General features: G+C 36.8%; 2 protein-coding genes across 3 annotated transcripts in view; both read right to left on the bottom strand.

Moving 5' to 3' along the window:
* Positions 1 to 2,297: 2,297 nt before the first annotated feature.
* LOC141433356 (RYamide receptor-like) overlaps positions 2,298 to 19,826 on the bottom strand; it is a 56,073-nt gene continuing 38,544 nt past the window's right edge. For both annotated transcript variants that reach the window (XM_074095354.1, XM_074095355.1), the window contains exons 5-11: positions 10,176 to 10,297; positions 9,438 to 9,532; positions 8,471 to 8,596; positions 7,511 to 7,611; positions 4,904 to 4,994; positions 4,084 to 4,155; positions 2,298 to 3,803 (exon numbers count right to left, since the gene is read on the bottom strand). In XM_074095354.1, the coding sequence (XP_073951455.1) occupies positions 3,435 to 3,803; positions 4,084 to 4,155; positions 4,904 to 4,994; positions 7,511 to 7,611; positions 8,471 to 8,596; positions 9,438 to 9,532; positions 10,176 to 10,297 (976 nt within the window). In that variant the 3' untranslated portion in view covers positions 2,298 to 3,434. The remainder of the gene's footprint in view (positions 3,804 to 4,083; positions 4,156 to 4,903; positions 4,995 to 7,510; positions 7,612 to 8,470; positions 8,597 to 9,437; positions 9,533 to 10,175; positions 10,298 to 19,826) is intronic.
* Positions 15,000 to 18,552, bottom strand: LOC141433357 (uncharacterized). Its single transcript, XM_074095356.1, has 2 exons — positions 17,615 to 18,552; positions 15,000 to 15,812 (listed from the first exon to the last, which is right to left on the bottom strand). Exon 1 carries the CDS (start codon positions 18,538 to 18,540, stop codon positions 17,620 to 17,622), a length of 921 nt encoding a protein of 306 aa, XP_073951457.1. The 5' UTR covers positions 18,541 to 18,552; the 3' UTR covers positions 15,000 to 15,812; positions 17,615 to 17,619.

Below are 19,826 nucleotides of genomic sequence, written 5' to 3' on the forward strand. Positions count from 1 at the left end.
ATCAAACGGATGCAAAACATTTTTTTCTTAAATATTTACATTTGGCTCAGTTGTGTTTGCGACGCTATTTAGGATTGCGCAAACATTTTTTGCACGCATAGTAACTATTATTATAAGAGCGACCTATCTCCTACATTTCTGTACAATTTTACTCGTAAAATATGTCCGTCTGCAAACATTTCATGTCTCAGAACGAAAGTTAAAATATAAAGATTTTTTAAAGGATTAGCTTTGCAAAATTTTTAAATGAATGAAAGACTATTAAGCGCCGAATCCAAAAAAACTACTCATGTGTTGCCAATAAAATGAAAAAGTTTTGCATCGGTAAGTTTTAACTTTTCTAAATAACATACATAAGTAACTAAACTGTTTTTTAGTAGAAAAGTTCATATTACAGTGGTAATACTTCAGGTTTTAACAACATTTGGATACTATTAATCTCATAATTTGCGTACCTATATAATATATAATTTTGATATGCACATAGGAATATTGACAACAAATCACTGCAGAAGGTGACACCGAAGCGTTGGAGATCGAGTTTGATCATGCGATTAAAATAGAAGACAGAATGATGCAGTTAGATGTTTTCATTGATGATGTGGTCGAACCTTTTATAATTAATACGGATGAGGATGAACTAAATTGTTCGGAAATTGAAGATTGAATAAATATTCATATCACCATTATTGTTGTTTTTATTACTTATAAATAGTTCGAAATTCCTTAGTCGCAGCGTCAAAAATTGTTTGTATGTTTGTTAGTCTAACTCGTAAAAATGGCTCAATTGATTGTAATTTGTAATACATTTTGGCACATGGATAGTTCAAAGCCAAGGTATTCATGTGCAACACACATTGTACACAATACGGTATGCGTAGGTGAACATCAAAAACTTGGGATAATCTTTACACTTGAATAACAACAAAATATGATTATGTGTATTAGTGTATTTTTTATTGATGTGCAATATGGGTTGGTTACATCTGGAACGTTACAATGACAATGACACTTGCGACAGTGACGTTCGGCCATCTTTGGTAACTTTTTTGGAATCTATATACGGCGGTGAGTATATAAATAAAGATTACTCGTTATATTGAATCAGGTAATCTTGCGAAAACGACAATTATCCGATTTCTCACTTAGGAAAAGGGGACATCCACTAAAATAAAATTTTGGTACGGGTCAAGTTTTTCGTCAACACTTTTTTTGTTTTTTGTTGTTTTTCGTGGCCACTGTTTCTGCATTCTCGAAGGCAAATTACTTAATTACAATCATAATGCTTGGGTACTAAACGAGCCAATATCTTTCTCCAATCCTGTCACAGTCTTCTTTAAAAATGGCCCATTCATCCAAAAATTCAGGCTCATTTCATCGAAATAAAACTCGTTGCAGTTAACGACTGTTTGATTTCTTCGTAAGTAAAGTTTTACTACGTCTATAAAATCAAATCATGAGGTATGTGGATATTTTTGCGGTGTTTTTTTCCTTCAGCTGGCACTAAAACAACAGGACTTCACGATAAATCAATAAAACTCAATGAACATAGTTGTGAATGTTTATTTTCACGTGAAGTAGCATTTTTGTTCTGGTTAAATTAGATCAACTACAACGTGTTTTGAATCACATTTATAAGTAACTAGTTAAAACCCACAAATTCATGTCTTTATTTGTAAAATAATAAAGTATACTCTTAACCTGCCCTCAGAGTTGCCAATTGAGACAATAGTCAACTGTTAAAATCTGCGACACCTCCTTAATGAGACACAAGTTTTCACATAAACATTATTAGATGTAAGTCGTGGTGGCCTAGTGAGCCGTGGTGGCCTAGTGGTTTGACCTATCACCTCTCAAGCAGAGGGTCGTGGGTTCAAAGCCCGGCTCGCACCTCTTGAGTTTTTCGAAATTCATGTGCGGAATTACATTTGAAATTTACCACGAGCTATGCGGTGAAGGAAAACATCGTGAGGAAACCTGCACAACCTGCGAAGCAATTCAATGGTGCGTGTGAAGTTCCCAATCCGCACTGGGCCCACGTGGGAACTATGGCCCAAGCCCTCTTGTTCTGAGAGGAGGCCTGTGCCCAGCAGTGGGACGTATATAGGCTGGGATGATGATTGAGATGTAAGTCTTTGCTAGACAGTAACATGACCAATGCCCGCAAGAATTGCGAAAATTTTGCAGGATAAAGAGTATCATAATGTTCATATCCGGTCATGGTTTATCTATGATCTAACTAATCTATCAGCCGTTTAAGCATATTATTATTAAGATCACAAATAAACCAACACACATAATTTTTGACATTTATAATTGGATAGGCAGTACAAATTGAATTGTGGGCACATTCTTCGAATCTTACCAATTATTCGGTTTCAAAAAAACATAAAATATTTTTCAGTACCTAACAGCAGTTATTTTCATTCAATGTGCGGTCTGGATGTTTTCCAGTGTTTATTGTTTGTTAATGCTATTTTTACATCACCGAATCACTTTAACATTCACGAAAATTTTATGATACAAGGTGTCGAGACTGTGTCTAAGAAAGCAGTTCTATTGTCCGTTAGCTGTTGTGGAATTCGATAGCTATAGATATCTACGATACCGTAACAATGGCTACTTACTAGAAGTGTTGTGGCAGTTTGCCAGTATCTAGCAGCAGAGATTTTATAATATATGATTTTCAATGCGAGATAATCGTTTCTGTGTGTTTATTGTATTTACATGTTAGCATAATCGTTTTCGACTGTACAATGTGTCTCATTATCATTTTCACTCCATTGACTAGCTTTTAGTGCGTATTAATTTATATCCGTAATGTAAACCAAACAATATCGCAATTTGCCATTGCCTCAGAAAATACCCTTACCAAGAATGAAATTAATGGTTATCCACATCGTTACGCGGGATTTACGGTGTATAAATCTGCTCTGTTCTATTCCTGCGTTCATTGCGACTAGGTTCACTTCATCAGAAAATGTTTATTTACACTGAATATGTAAGTATACTTACTATCTACGTGAATTAAAATATTATGGAATTGTACAGTCTTTTGCAAATGATTAATTACACTTTAAAACTTTTTCAAAAAGTAATATTTTGGTTTAATAGTAGGTACTTATTCCTCCTAACGCCCAGAGTCGTTTATAAAGGACTTATTGTAATTTTAAATTAAACTCTATCATAAATGGCATAAAGTTTGATGTTCATAAATCAAAAATTTGACTTGGGCGTTAGGAGGAAGGATATATAGCTTAAGTAACATAATTTAAGTACATTCCAAAGGTAAATAAATATTAACATCATAATTATCTTATCTAAAGCTGTGACACTTTGTGTCCGTTATATTTAGTTAGTAGTTATATAGATCACATTCCTTAACTTTTATACTATTTTTATGACATCAACCACATTTTACTCGTTTAATAAGCTTAGACTTTGTCGTCGTAGGATATGTCTGTGAACTCGACTATGTTGCTGTTGGGAAAGATGTAAAGCTCGCTGACTCGTTCATCACCGATCGGCATGTCGTTATTTCTGGAGATTTGCGCCTCCAGCCGTCTTTTTGTTCCGCTATTGTTGAACGTTTTATTGAAATTGTGAGTATCAAGATCAATTGCCTTCATTGACCGAAAACCATTTTCTCTTTGTGTGTCCTGATTTTGCAGACAATGACAGGAGGAGCGGCTGTTTCGTGACATGTCGACGGGCGCTAAATTTAGCGATTTTCTCGTCGCGTAGACGCTCCTTTCATTCGTTGACCGGAATGATAAAATCCTGGTGCGGTAGGACTGCCCGTCCTACAACAAATAGAAAGGTATAGCGTGTCTTACCGAGTTAATATTACGGCCTCTTGGCGTCCTCGTTCGTTACTGTATCAATAGAGATTTTTATCGTGATGAATTGACTGTTTAAATTGAGACACTGGGTTTCGGTAACAGGAAAATTAAATCTAGTCAGGTTCGTTTTCTCTCCAAAGACCTCCTTTTTGTTAGATTTCAAAGACACTGTTTCAACAATAAATGTAGAAAAGTTTTAATGTCACATTATTGAATATTTTATTATTTTTAAAATGCTCACCTCGTAACTGTCAAATCTCGTCGGTTTCTGTCCAAACGTAAAACGCTGTTTGAATTCCTTTTTAAACTTTTCCTGAAAGTATAAATGACAATTAATCGACCCATCTTAATAAAATTATTTTGGATATCATCAGTGAAACAGGTAAAAAGAAGGTCTCCAAAATAACATTCGATTGGTGAAGGTAACTCCGTTAATTGTTAATTAAAAGTTAAAGTGCGGCCGAGTTTAGGATTCCGCGACCCAGCAGATACACCAGACCACATTTAGGATGCTATTAGCTAAAGCTTTGAAACGTTCGATAGTAAATTGCGGGGTAATGTTGGGATTGGCCAAAATAAATAATTCTCAGCTTTATTATTATTTTATTAATTTAGATTTTTAACCTATGTTTGACAAATAAATTATTAATTACTTTGTTATTATGACGTTGTTTGTCATTATACAGTGACTGTCAACACGACATAGCAATTAATTCAGAACTCACGATTTTCATAAAGCACTGTGATTAATAAAACGCTAACCCATTTTATTCTCAGCTAGTTAGATATTCAAAGATGCTTGTGTTTAAAATTTCTAATTAGCAGAGAATCAGTTTTATTTTTAACCGAAAATATCTTTATATAATGAAGTAAGTGCGACTTCGTTTGAAACGGAACGCTGAATGGCAAGAATATCAATACCTGATCAGAATCTAATGAATGTGCAAACGAAGCTAAAGACGGCGCTCCTTGCAGGAACTAATAAGGTAAACGGATCCGCCTCCCATAAGATCAATAGGATTAATAAACTAATAGGAAACTTACACGGACCAGTTACTTACATTGTAAATAGCGTAGATAAAGGGATTATAGCAGGAATTGCTCATTGCCAACCAGTCAAAGCAGAAAAACAAAATGTTTATGTATTTGTACCTGAAATAGAAAAACGAGTTTTAGAGTGTTACCAAACTATAAGAAAACCGCGTACCTTTATAACCGCTTAACCTAAGTTCGGGGTTGAGGAAACTCGTCCTTTCATTATTAGGTAGGTATAGTCGTATCTACAGTGACAAATAAAAATATGGGTACATTTAAAGCACCAAATATATTATGTTAACACGCCTTTATAACTGCATCGGTATAGGCAAAAAATAACGGTCGCTAATATACTGTACATATTTTTGATTCCTTGGAATAGATATTCCTATTTTTTTTAACATGCGTTGTTAGATTAACTTGTAAGTAATAACTTTTATTAAATTTAAGTAAATTATAATAAAGTAAGACTGTTACATTTTTCACCTACCTGTTAGGTATCTGTTCTTTGATCAAAATAGGACTTAAATAATACAGTAATAGCGTTTTCACGTAGAAGAAGAAACACTACCATTTTAACTGTTAATAGAACTACATAGTTCAACGTACATCATACATGTTTCTTCAAAACCACGAAGTTAATAAAGATAGTGCATATACAATATACATTATATTTCTAATTATAATTGAAAGAGCCTCACTTCTCGATCTCGACGTATAAAAATAATAACCCAACAAGCAAAAGTAGACTAACAATGTTCTCCACGACAATTGTTTGCTTTTTATCATACTATAAGCCTGGATTTTTGCAAAAATGGGATTGAGACAAAAGCACTTTAAGTTTAACACTTTTATGGCTACTTGCTGGAAACGCATAAATATCGGGTTCGCGTTAAGCTCAGTTTAGTAGTGCCAAAATGTATGGAACTCAGGTTTAACTACTAAGTCTAGATTTAATTTTCTCCTGCAAGACGGCCTTAAAGTGTGTAAACTGAGATTGTTTTGCTTTTTGGGGCTAGATTGCATGTAAAGATGTGCACGTTGCGGAATTTTTCCGCAAAGTTGGGACAAGTTCTCGGAAATTTCTGGAAATTTTCGCAAGACTTATAAGAAATTTAAATTAAAGAAACGGAAAGTTTCTATCCCCATACAAAATTGTGAGAATTTCCCAAAATTTTCCTACATGATATATTCCGCAATTTTGGAAAGTTTCCTTTGGCACATCATTACGCGGGCTGCCTTTTAAGTTCTGTCGTTTGCAAACCTCCCGTGATTATTAAAAAAAAAACTAGTATCATCTTCAAAAGAATGACTCGAGATCGGCCGAACCGTTTTAGTACAGCGAGCGTCGGTTCAAAGTTGACAAGTCAGTTGTGAAAATGGAATTTTAGAAGGAAAATTTACGTGTGATAATTTTTTACAACTTCTAAAGGGGTTTAACGCGTCTTCAGTACCTTGAAGAGCTGACTACGGTTTTTAATAATAAAGCACCATACATCCGGATTGTGGAACGCTGGTATTTAGAATTTCTACGTGGTTGCTCTAGTCATAGGCACCGTGAAGGCCGACCAAATACAGCCGTAACCCAGGAGAACATTGATGCTGTACGGCAACTGATCGTCGAAGATCGCCATGCGACATACCGTGAGATAGAAACTTCATTAAGCATTTCAGGGACCAGTGTTCAAAATATACTCAGCGGCACAAAATTTGGCCCACTCTCCATACAAAATTACCTATTACTGCATACATTTGAGGGCCAGATTTTTTGCCGCTCAGTATATTTTTCATGATCACTTAGGCGTAAAAAATTGATCTCACTCTGGACACCACATTTACTTAGTGAAGACCAAAAAATGGCTCGCGTTAGATGGTGTCGTAAAACTCTGCGGCAATTCAACCGAGGAGACTCTAAACACGTTTATGACATTATCAGTGGTGACGAATCTTGGATATATGCCTACGATCCGGATTCTAAACAGCAGTCGACTGTTTGGGTGTTCCAAGATGAGCCAAAACCGACCAAAGTAATACGCTCACGGAGCACTTCGAAAAATGGTTTGTAGTGTAAGATGGCCACGTTGCCACCATCGTGCTCGAAGACCGTAAAACAGTTAATGCTGACTGGTATACCACTGTTTGTTTACCTGAAGTTATCGGCGAGTTCCTAAAAAATAACCCAAGACGTCGTATAGTACTGCACCAAGATAATGCGAGGTCGCACACCACCCAGCAGACAATCGCGTTTTTAAAAGAGCAAAACGTCGAAAATCTGGAACACCCGCCGTACAGCCCAGACTTAAGCCCTAATGATTTCTTCACTTTTCCAAAAATCAAGCAACGACTTCGTGGTCAACGGTACCGGACGCCTGAAGAAGCGATTGAGGCACACAAAACGGCCATTTTGGAGAACCGACTTCGGACTAGAATAAATGTTTCGAAAACTGGTTTGATCGAATAAAAAAGTGTATTACATATCACGGAGATTACTTTGAAAATCAATAAATACCATTTAACTCTTAAATTGTCTTTAGTTTTTCCAAACGACACAACTTGAAAGGCAACCCTCGTAATTGCATGTTAAACATAAGCAAATTTATACTCACGTTAATAATAATGAGCAGTTTACTTACTCATTGATTGACGGGAAAAACGATTGGAGCAATAAATAGCTTTGCAGAGGAAGCCAACACAGCGCAAACAGCGCCACAACCAACACCAGCATTTTTATTACCTGAATGAAAAATATAAAACATGATTTATACTCGATGTTTTATGATTGATTTTTATGAATAACATTCATGGTAACGTCTGCATTTTGATTTATTGATTTTAAACGTTTTCAGGACAAAGAAGTAAAGAATAACTTCTGTTCGGCCTTAAAGATATGGCTGTCATAACAACAAAGTGATGGCCGTAAAAAGCTCCCTAAAAACCAGTTGGCTGCGAATCATGTATTTCAAATCTCCATATAAAAAAGGAAGACCGTAACTCATCAACGTAAGATAAACCCGCCTAACTGGCAGTAGGTATATCGTCTCTGGAATTTAATGGTGTCTTTGTGAACTACAAAAGAAATGCCTTCATTCCCTTTAAACACACCGAAAAAAAGTAAAGGAAGTTGTACGTTTAATCACTGCTCGATTGTAAGCAGATACGCTCCTGTAGTATTATACGAGCGAGGTGAATTAGGTCATGTAGCTAGAGAATGTGCGTATCAAAGTTCGTGATCGCAATGAGCCAATTTCGTGCCGATTTCCGAGACTAAAGCTAATAAGCCGATGTAATAAACTATCGTATCGTTGGTGAATTCGGAATCTACCTATGTTGTAGCACTTGGTGCAAATACCCTTTTGAGAGCTCTCGGGTAAGCATTTGAAATGGCCACATTATGAACAAATAGGTTCACCGATATTACTAAGTTTATTTTCAGTAAATGTGAGAGGAAATTTAAATTACTTGAAAATAAACAAGCAACTAAAAACTATAGAACTGGCCATAATGAGATTTCATATCGACTCACCCACACACAACTGTAATTTTTTTTAAGACTTTTATCCCATGCCGGAAACACGATTTTCTTGGAATCTTACCTTTTTCTTGTTTTTCATATGGTTCGCGTCACGTATCTCCAGTGCGTTTCCGGGAGCTCGGGCACCCCATAACTTCAACGCCAAATGTGCGTACGCAAACGTTATAACGCACAACGGAATGATGTACTGCAACAAGAACACGGAATAATAATTAAAACCGGGAGTGAAGTGACGTTTGATCATGACCATGGCACTGCAAAATTTTACGACCATTTTATATAAAATACGCCACTAAACCGATACCATAGACAATCTTGTCTTCGTTTACGGTTTTATAAGAAAAATATTTAGGAATAAATTACTTTAGGTCCCCATGGTATTTGAATGAAAAACATAATTATGTACACTTTCAAAAGGTGATCGTTGAGAATTAATTTAGTAATCTCTTGGTCGAGTTGGTTCGCTGGTATTTTTACTGGCTAATAAATAAGAATGTTTCACGAATGTATCCCTTTCATAATTAGGTTGCCGCAAAAAAATCACCCTAATAAATTGCGGGTCACATCGGACGATACCCAACGCATCTCGTTTCGCTTCCTTAAAATGGACCAAGTAATGAATCTCCTCTGGGAAGATGTAATGTCGTTTTGATTGAGTGGCTTTCACGTCATATCACATGAGTAGGCTTTCAGAATAAAGATAATATATAAGGCTCAATACCAACCAAAGACTTGTTTATCTTACCGTAAAAAAATATATCAGAATAACAAAGTCAAACAGAATAAGAAAGAAAACTTATTTTTCATTTGTGATTCTTGGATGTAAACTACTTTTAGTTACGAAACTTGTTTTCTTTGAATGAACAAAAAGTTGGCCAGGCACCGTACAAGTATATAAGTAAGTAGGTACCTACCTAAAAAGTGTCGAAAGGTCCTTAATTTTTGTCATGGCCACAAATAAAGATGCGATCTAAATATTGTAAACCAATAAATTTGAATCTGATCCCTTAATCTAGCAAATAACTCACCTGACAAATATACAGCAGCAGCCGATATATTGCCAGAGAATGCGATCCGAATTCACTGGGTGCACAGAATGGTTTCTTGAAGAACATTTTGGTAACTGTAATAAAACATTTTGTTAGATATATGTATGCGATATTATCTTGTACGTTTCTGTTGTGGAGGAAACTGTTTACAGCAATTGAATACAGTAAAGATATTTATACAAAATGTGTGATGCGAAGTATGGCCTCTCAATTTTTATTCGCGTATAGGTACATTCATAGAAAACCGCTGAAAGCGGAGGAGAGCATCGTTGATGTATTTTGCTTTCATCTCCAATGGCTTCAAACCACTCTGCGGTATATCGGTTTATAGAGAAAGCTGAGACTTTTCCATTTACGCAACAAAAAGCCGTTTATATTATTAAATACTAGTTTTCTGATTCACGGAACCACTGGTTCTTTATTTCTCGTTGAAAACAGTCGGTATAGGATTAAAGCTATTTTAAACCATTAAATGTTATCATTTCTGTAATTTTACCGCCATTCCCTTAAACTTGAATTAAGGGAATAGGAAATTCGATTAATGATTCAAATTAAATCCGATCCGACCATCTCTTTCTCTGAAATGTATTTAAGAACGTTTTGAGAGAAGTTGATTTGGGTCTTTCACTGATGTATTTTTAACTAAAACATCAGTAGGAAATTGGTTATGATTATTTGCTAGTATACTTATATAATGTCATGTGCACTTTACGATACCTGGGTCTTGTTCTTCCTCCATGATAACCTCCCATGACATAGCCATGGGCGCTGCCAGTGACAGCGCCAACATCCATATAAACACTATAATCACTTTGGCTACACGTTTTGATGTATGGGCACTGTAACAAAATTGTTTTACTTATATTTTTTTAAATACGCTACCTATTAGTAGCTTCACTTGTAACATAAAGAACCCCGCACAAAATGTTCGGTAAAAGCCGTTCAGTCGATTTGGCTCAAATTTTGTGAAAATATAGCCTCTAATACTCGGATCAACTGTGTGAAGTTGCAACTTTAATTAAAGACTAGTTTTTAAAATATGAACATTTTTATGTTCAATTTTATTTACTTATCTGTAATTCTTATTAGTCAACGTATACTGTAGCAACCTGGTTTATTATTATTTCCGTGGCAATATCGGTTAAAAAAACATCATTCGAAGGTTCAAACTTATATGTAAGCTAAACTTACCGCCTAACTGGCTTACAGGCTAAATAATTTAGATTTAGTTTTATAGGTAACGCAGGACTTGAACTTGAAAGGCCGTACGATAATAATAATAATATTATGTAAGTAAAAAAATATTGAACATAAAAATGTTCATATTTTAAAATCTAGTCATTAATTAAAGTTGCAACTTCACACACTTGATGAGAATAGGTATTAAAGGCTATATTTTCACAAAATTTCAGCCAAATCAACCGAACGGCTTTTACCGATCATTTTGTGCGGGGTTCTTTCTTCTTTTGTCTTACACATAGACTTAATGACAATGCAATAAATGTATTGTCAACAAAAAACGCGCACTGAAGTTATTCGAATGATAAATTAAATTAACTTTGAAAAATAGTGTAAGATATTTTGCAATGCTAGATTAAAGGGTCTACTACCGAAATCACAAAAGCTCGTAGGATGTCATGTTAACCTATATGCATTAATAAAACCTACCTAATGTCAGTATATCTCCTACACTCGCGAACAAATCCACGTTTTGGGAAAAACTTTTGTTTTTCAGAACCGTGGAAAAATGTTATAATTTTGGTGACATTTGCGTAAACGAGGAAATAAGTAAAGTACTAACTTTTAAAGATTTTTATTGCCATTTAAAATGTGACTTAAATCTTAAAACTGCTTATAACTGTCGATTCTATTTTTTATTTCATTTTTATTGTTACTTGTAATTTTAACATTGCATTCAAATACTACGTACATCTATGTGTAACAAAGCGAAAATCATATTTCATTGCCTAATCACAAAGAAAAATCAAGCACAAACTTAGTATTTAAATTAAAGTAGATTGATCTGTTTAATTGATCTGTTTAATTTAGATGCCAAAAGGCTGCTGCTTACGATGCTAATGAACAGTGGTTGAAGTACATGCCTATAGATTGTTAGCAATGACTTTCAGCTAGCAGTTTATTATTATTGTATGTACATATTCATGCTGTCGAATACTGAAATGTGTTTTATCATAAGCACTCTCCTGCTATCTACTGGTTAACTGAGTACGAGTACACTATATGACTTATGGCAAAATTTAGGTCGATTTACCTGTAAAACTTCATACGTAGGTACAGTTTACCTATCATTTTTTTATTTTTTCGGCTGGGAAATGAGATCTACAGAAGAGGACCTAGAAGGACAGACAGCTGGACGGCGAACAGACATACGAAAGCATTTTCGACCAAGCTGAAACGGAGAAGCTTCGCGCTCGCTTTTCTTATGGTATAGCATTATAATATATATGGCGATTGTAAGGTGAGCACCATAATATTTTGTAAACTTAACCTCAAACTAACAAATAGATGACACAATTTGACTGGTACAAGGTAGCCCTAGACTAGAAGATCAGGCCTGAAGTAAGAAAAAGACTTGTGTAAATAATTTAATTATGATGCCATGATGCCCTATTTCTCCGGATAAACCATTCAGTCGCTATTAGTAACAACGGAAAGCCAATAACGTCTAAATACCCGTACCGCCCGTTTTGAATGAGTAATTATGCAAAATATAATTGAATCACGCTGTATGGTAGGAAAATTGTTGTGAGTTCTTTATTGTTATCTACCATCAGGCCTAACGAATTAGGTATTTGAAATTCGGGCAAACAAAGTTATGTAACATGTCATTCATGATTTATTTCGTTTCGGTCTCACCCTCAAATTATATTCAGTGTTCGAAAATTATTATGTAGAACTGTTTAAGTAATTTCGTGGCTTCTGAGTACATTCATTAAAATGAATAAGTAGCGAATTTACGTAAAATATGCAAATAAAGTTGAATACTCAACCTTAGGGATGTAATCTTAGTGAAGGTTCATAGTGTCACTCGCGTTCATAAGAAGACAATTCGTGTATATGTCGGCGGCCGATCGTAAAATCTGCAAGATCACGAAATTCCTAGGCATATCGTGAAATGGCGCCCTTTTCGTGATATGCCTAAAAGTTGGCCAGGCATATCACACCTGACCCGCTGACCTGAGAAACAATACGGCAGATCAATTAGATTAGAGCAATGCATTCGTCGATATTCCTAGCTCTATACCGGGCACATCGTGATATGTCAAAAAAAGAAAAATTTAGGTACGACGAGCGAAACGAGGAGTGGTTAGTATGAATTGTGACCACAACGCACGAGCCGAGCGAGCGAAGCGAGGGTGCTTCGTCAGCGGCCGGCGAAGTGCGAGAACCGATATGGCGGCTGCCCCTTAGCCAATTCATGAAATGGCGCCATTTCACGATATGCCTAGGAATTTCGTAATCTGGCGGATTTTACGTTCGGCCGCCGACATATTATTATCATACACGCGCCATGTAAAGTGCCTAGTCCAAACTTGCTTAACAGTTTACGGTGAAATACAGTATCTGTCACTTCCTCTGATATATCGACACCTCCTACGTATACTGGTACAAGTGCATAATCATAAATTTACAGGAGAGCTGTTCAAAGGTTCCAAAACCTGTAACTTTCTCATTTGATGATATAACTTTTCAAAATTTTGCATTGGTTCCAAAGAAAATATTTGCTTTCTACCTGTATTCATGGAATTTTGAAATTTCTTATAGTTTTTGAGAAAATTGCAGATACACTACTATACGCGTATTTTACATCTTGTAGTTGTGCGGTATACTGAGCTAATTACCACTTGCTCCAGTATAGGCGTAATGCGTAGATTACTGATCTAACGATATTTTTATATTGTATATGAATTTTTAGATGAAATACTTATATGGCTTGCAATGAACAATAAAACAGATGCTCTTTTACCTTCATCTATTGATTTATAAACGTTTTTATCACTTGCATCAATATACGCTAACATTAGCATGCCACTTGTACCAATATACCGCTAGTAATGTTTTAAACGTGCTATACAAAATACAGAAATATACCTTTATAAAAAACCTCACTTGAAATATCAATGGTTTTATTAAGAAAAGTAATTGTATTAAGTGCTTTAAATTAATGGAAGCACATTCAATGGATTCGTATTCCTGTTCAAATGTGTACTCGTATTTTATTGTGAAAGGTTCCTCATGTGATACATATATCGCATCGCACCCATTTGTATCCACATAACGGTTTAGCTTTTTGTGTCTCTTCAGGGTTCCGTACCCAAAGGGTAGGTATAAACGGAAACCCTACTTCTATATACTACTTCGCTGTCCGTCCGTCACCAGGCTGTATCTCATGAACCATGATAGTTAGACAGGTGAAATTTTCACAGATTATGTATAACTGTAGTCAATATAATATATCTATAACAAAAAATAGAACAGAATAAATATTTAAGGGGGCCCCCATACAACAAATGTAATTTTTTTAGCCATTTTTTTGCTAATCCTAATGAAGTTGTATAGATGGTATGGAACCCTTCGTGCGCGAGTCTGATTAGCACTTTGCTTAAGCCAAGCTTTGACATGAAATATTGAGTCAAAGTCAAAAATATCTTTATTCAATTTAGATTGTAACAAGCACTTATGAATCTCTAAAAAATCTACCACCGTTCGAAAAAACCTCTGTTGAGAAGAGTCTGGCAATAAACCTAGGTATATTTTGAAAACAGATTTACAATCATATTAGATGATCAAACGAACTTCTCAAGCGAAGTTCGATCATTATTATATGAGTCGTTTCATTCGAAGATATAATATAATACCAGGTAGTCCTTTAAACCTACAGGCGACTTTTGCACAATGTTAAGAGACAATCAATTGACTATTAAACGAATATTTGTTCGTTCATTCATTCCTTCAATCTACCTTTCCTGTCAGTCCTCCATTCCTAATACCTCATTATTTTCAGAGTAACTGCAAAACTTTAAAGATTTGGGAAAAAAATTTGGGCGGGCGGGTTCTTATATCTTCGAATGAAACGACTCATATAATAATGATCGAACTTCGCTTGAGAAGTTCGTTTGATCATCTATTATATTTCGTCGTTTCATTCTTCAGATATAATATAATACCAGGTAGACGTTTAGAGAGTTTAAAGTTTTGCTCCAGGTGGATAATTAAAAGAAACAGTAATTCAAGAACAAAATGTATTTATTTTTTCCTCAACATAATGTAATTTAATTTAGTTAAACAGCAATAATCGACATATACTTATATGTTTTAAGGGTTATTTCTAGGTAAACAAACAGCTCTAGCAAAAAACCCTTCATCCGAAGTCGGTCGGTTATAGAAGCGGGCGAAGGAGGTAGAGTTGTCGGTCCAACCGGCCGCGCGCCGGATGGCGGCGACGCCGACGCCGGCGCGCGCCGCGGGCGACGTGGCGGCGTGCCGCGTGCTGTGCGCGCTGAACACCGTCACGTCGACGCCACTTTCCGACAACACATTTTTAATCCATCTACTGATGGTTTGAGAAGTAGCAGCTCTGTGTGGCGGTCTATATGTTAATAAAAGGTTTCCTACGCTATCAGCTCTCTTATTTTTTGTCACAAAAATATAATCTCTGAGAGTTGTAGCAGGACAGATAGATATGTTTTCTCTAAAGAAAGGTAAGAAGAGAACTGGTTGTTCTCGGCCTGCAGCGGATGTTTTAATGACATCTGTGATACCGATCTTGAAGCCATTATTTGAAGCGATAATATTCTCAACTTTAATAAGCGATAATGTTTGAACCCTGTGTGCTGTACAAATAGCTAGTAATGTTACTAATTTTTTAGTGATCTTTTCCAAGTTTAGACTTGTATTGGGGTACCAGTGAGAGATGTGATTCAGAACGACTTGCGGGTCCCAGGTGTAATTGTATTTTGGGCCATTCGGTTTCTTCTTATAGGCTCCTTTAAGGAGGCGTTTTACACAGTCGTCGGAACCCATACTATTTCCCAATAACAAGGATAAAGCTGATCGATGACTATTAAGTGTGCCATACGCACAATTTTTACTAAATTGTCTTGACAAGAAGGTCAAGATTGCTGTTTTAGGGGGTTCAAACGCATCGATGTTGTTTAAGACGGAAAATTGCCACCAGAGCTTATATGTTACGTCGTATTGTTTTAATGTATTATCGGAAAGTGATGCCAGCATGAGTGTCAACGCTTCTGGTGGGGACCCCCTTCGGCTGAAGGATTGTTGCAGAGCTTCGCGACACCCAGGGTAAGTCCCCTGTGCAGGGGGTGGCAATCTCTGAAATGGGAATGAAGGAGATTTTTGTTTGGGTTAAGAAACATTATTTCAGAGTCTAATAAGCTCTGTAGTAGGGGGAACCATGGTTGTGATGGCCAATAAGGAAACACTAGAATTCCATTTGCTTGGTCATCAATAATCTTTCGGAGACATTTTAAAATTACCGCGAAAGGTGGGAAGGCGTAAAAAAATTTTGAACGCCAGCTGGTTGTGAAAGCGTCTACAGCTAGAGCATCTGGATCTGGTTTCCAAGATATGAAATTCGAGCATTTTGCGTTGGAGCGAGAAGCGAATAAATCTATTTCCGGTTTTCCAAATCGCTGGACAATCGTTTTAAACGCATTGTCTGACAATTCCCATTCGGTGTCTGGGTTGACTGCTTTCCTGGATTCTGCGTCTGCGATATTTTCTTTCGTATTGATATAAGACGCGTATATCCATATATGTCGCTTCTCGCACCACTGCCAAATGCTACGAGATAACTCGTTCAAGTGGGGGAACTGTACGCCTCCCATGCGGTTCACGTAACTTATCGCGGTTGTATTATCAACGCGTAACAAAATTGCACAGTTAGTCATATCCCTAGCAAAACTCTTCAATCCTAGGTGTACAGCTAGTAATTCTAAATAATTTATATGAGATTCCCTTTCTGAGGATTTCCACGTACCGTTAACCTTATCTTCGCCGCAAACGGCGCCCCAACCGGAGCTAGACGCGTCAGTATAGATTTCAAGCTGGAAAACGGGAGGTCTCATAAAATTATTTGATGTATGAACATTGTTTAACCACCAATACAGGTCTTCAAGTATGATTTGTGAAGGTTTGATTTTGGTGTCATAATTATCGTTTCTTAAAAGTTCTAGATATTTTTGTCTTTCCAGAGTTTTGGTATAAACCCAACCGTATTTTACGGCGGGACAAGCTGATGTTAGAACTCCGATTAGTTGTGCGAATTCTCGAATGGTACATCTAGGGAGACTTAAGAATTTGCGAACCAGCTGTGCAATTTTGTTTCGTTTGTCTTCTGGTAAAGACACAGTCAACTTCCGTGTGTCAAAGTTAAAGCCTAAAAATTTACAAGTCTGTTTCGGATGTAAAGAGCTTTTGTCATTATTAACAACAAACCCAACACAGTGTAATAACTCTAGTGTTGCGTTTACGTTATCAAGGCACTCTTGAAAACTATCTCCTATGCACAGAATATCATCCAAAAATATGACAGATTTATGACCGCGGGATCTCAAGTTAGATATTACTTCTTTCATAATTTTCGTAAACACTCTAGGAGCCACAGATAGGCCATACGGCAATGCTGTGAACTCATAGGTGACATCTCCATAGTGGAAGCGTAAATATTTTCTGTCATATTTATTTATTGGAACAAGGAGATAGGCTTCTTTCAGGTCTATTGTGGCTAAATAACCATTTAGGGGAATTAGTTTTGACGCCGTGCGATGATCCTCCATCTTAAAATGACAGGGTGCTATAAATTTATTAAGGCTTTTTAAATTCAGAATGAAACGTTTACTACCGTTAGATTTTGGCGTGAGAAAAATTTTGGAAATATATTGGTCTTTGATTGGGGTACACTCGGATATGGCTCCTAAATCTAGAAGTTTCTGTATCGCTAAATCCATATCTTTTTCTTCCCTCTGTGAGAAAGTATTTTTTGGTACGGAGGTTTGTTGTACTTCTGTACTAAACGGGATTGAGTAGCCATATCTGACCCAGTCTAAGACTAAATCATTTGAGGAGATTTTAAGCCAACAGTCGTAAAAATGACAGAGTCGACCGGCATGTACCTGTGTTACTGTGCCTGCTGCACACGCGGTTTGGGCGTGTAAGCTGTCCTGACCGGTTGTGGGGCTGAGAACGTCCGCCGGGTGCTCGCCACTGTCGGCCTGCGGGCACCTCCCCGCCCCCCCCTGTTCGACGTGTAACGAGGGGGCGCTGGCCAGTTTCCCGAGTGAGGCGCTCGATTGCTCGTCGACTGAGCAGGTGTAGAAAGCTTCGCAACTGCTTTTTTGATTTGAAGCCCCTGTTTTTCTACAGTCTTCGCGGCCTTAATTTTTTCGGACAGCTTGGTACCGAATAATGTTTCGTCGCGTTCTGCCTCTTGAATTATTTGCAAGAATGTTTTGTCCAAACTAGGAGTGATGAGTTTTATGCGGTTCTGAGTAGATAACGCATGAAGATCACACAGAATGCGGCAGCCATTGCTGAGATGCTTCATAGCTTGAATTTTATTGGCGTCGGCACCCTTCAGTAAAATATCCATAGCTCTATTGACAGCGGAAATACCCGAGCCCAACTGTTGTTGCATAGCTGCTAGATTTTTATCTCTGTTCCGGACCATGTCGGGGACAGCGGCTGCAATTTCCACATTTATTTTTGGAGCTTGTAACAAGCGGCAATTATCGGGGACGAGATATTCCTTTTGGATTTTATCTTTGTTGTCCCTGGTCATTGGTTTTTTGAGCAAGGGTAGCCAAAGCTTTGTAAGATTTTCGTTAATCTTTTCTCCGAACTCTGGGGTATCATCTGTTGACTCCCCGAGTGCCGATAACATATCCGGGTCGAGTTCGGGCTGTGGCGGCGCTGAGTGAGCGTCGGGTTGATTTTCAGGAACTGAAAAATCGTCATTTTCTTGCGGCGTCGGTACTTCACAAGGATGTTCTGACGCGGGTAGTGCGCTGCTTATAGCAGGGATAGCAGGGTCATGAGCCATTGGAGAACCATTTTGTTCGATTTCGGAATCTAAAACAATTACGAAGTGATTATTGTAATTTTTATGGAATATTTTTCATTTGAGGGTACATTGAAAAAATATTCGGGTCGCAGAGGAACGTGTATTTCTACTTGAGAATGCACGTATGTACTGCTTTTTTAACATCGTTGGAGACTCGCAGTCAACCCCGATGTGTATTAATCATAGTTACTGACTCGCAGTCAGTCCCCATGTTGGCTCATTATAATCACTATCGTAAAAAAAGAGTGAACTTACCCTCATCTTCCGATGACGATGTGTAGATAATTCTCGACCATCGCTGACGATCGCGTTGAAGTTTTTTAATCTTTGCATGATAATAATCAATCTTTTCTTGGTTTTTGCGTTTCGACATATTTAGTGTCGGTAGCGGATAGTTATTATGGGCGCGTGCGCTCGTCGCCGTGCACGAAAAAAGAATGAGGTATTAGGAATGGAGGACTGACAGGAAAGGTAGATTGAAGGAATGAATGAACGAACAAATATTCGTTTAATAGTCAATTGATTGTCTCTTAACATTGTGCAAAAGTCGCCTGTAGGTTTAAAGGACTACCTGGTATTATATTATATCTGAAGAATGAAACGACGAAATATAATTTAGTGATATCTATACATCACAAGTATTTAGCACAACTACATATTTAAAACAGTTCTCAATTCGCTATTTGGAGTAAGCACTCGCCAATGCGGATCGGAATTATTTCCAAATTTCCCTATCCATGATATAATCATTAATTTTAATAATACGCCTTATATATTAATGTCTTCTTGACAATAGATTTAAATTTTGTGTCTGTTTCCGAGTCTTGGGAAACTTCTATAACTTCATACGGTTTACCCGTTTTCGCCATATACATAGCCAGGTACCATTTCTTAGGTGTGTATAAAAAAAATGTGTATAGGGGGTTATTAAAAACCTGTACTATACTTTAAACCACATTAGGGCTACTAATTACTAATATGATCCAAGTAGAAAAATACTGTGATTCGAAAAAAAAAGTTTTGCATGGAAGTGGAGTCGCAAGAAGACTTTCTAATTTCGATGTTTTCCCACTTATATCGTATTAGTAATCAGTAGCCCTAATATGGGTTACAGTATAGTACAGGATTTTTTTTATCAACCTGTAGGTATATTGAAATTTACTGTTCTCATTTTAATTAAAGCATGCATGCCTTCGCCTTCTTTTTGGGGATGCTCAACTACCAGAATGCAATGTAATATTGCAATGTTATATTTCTAGCACGCG

Source organism: Choristoneura fumiferana, chromosome 12 (genome assembly GCF_025370935.1).
Source record: "Choristoneura fumiferana chromosome 12, NRCan_CFum_1, whole genome shotgun sequence".
Lineage (NCBI taxonomy): Eukaryota > Metazoa > Arthropoda > Insecta > Lepidoptera > Tortricidae > Choristoneura > Choristoneura fumiferana.

Excerpts from the sequence above, each read along its gene's own strand:
- LOC141433357 (XM_074095356.1), bottom strand. The coding sequence starts at position 18,540 with ATGGCTCATGACCCTGCTATCCCTGCTATAAGCAGCGCACTACCCGCG.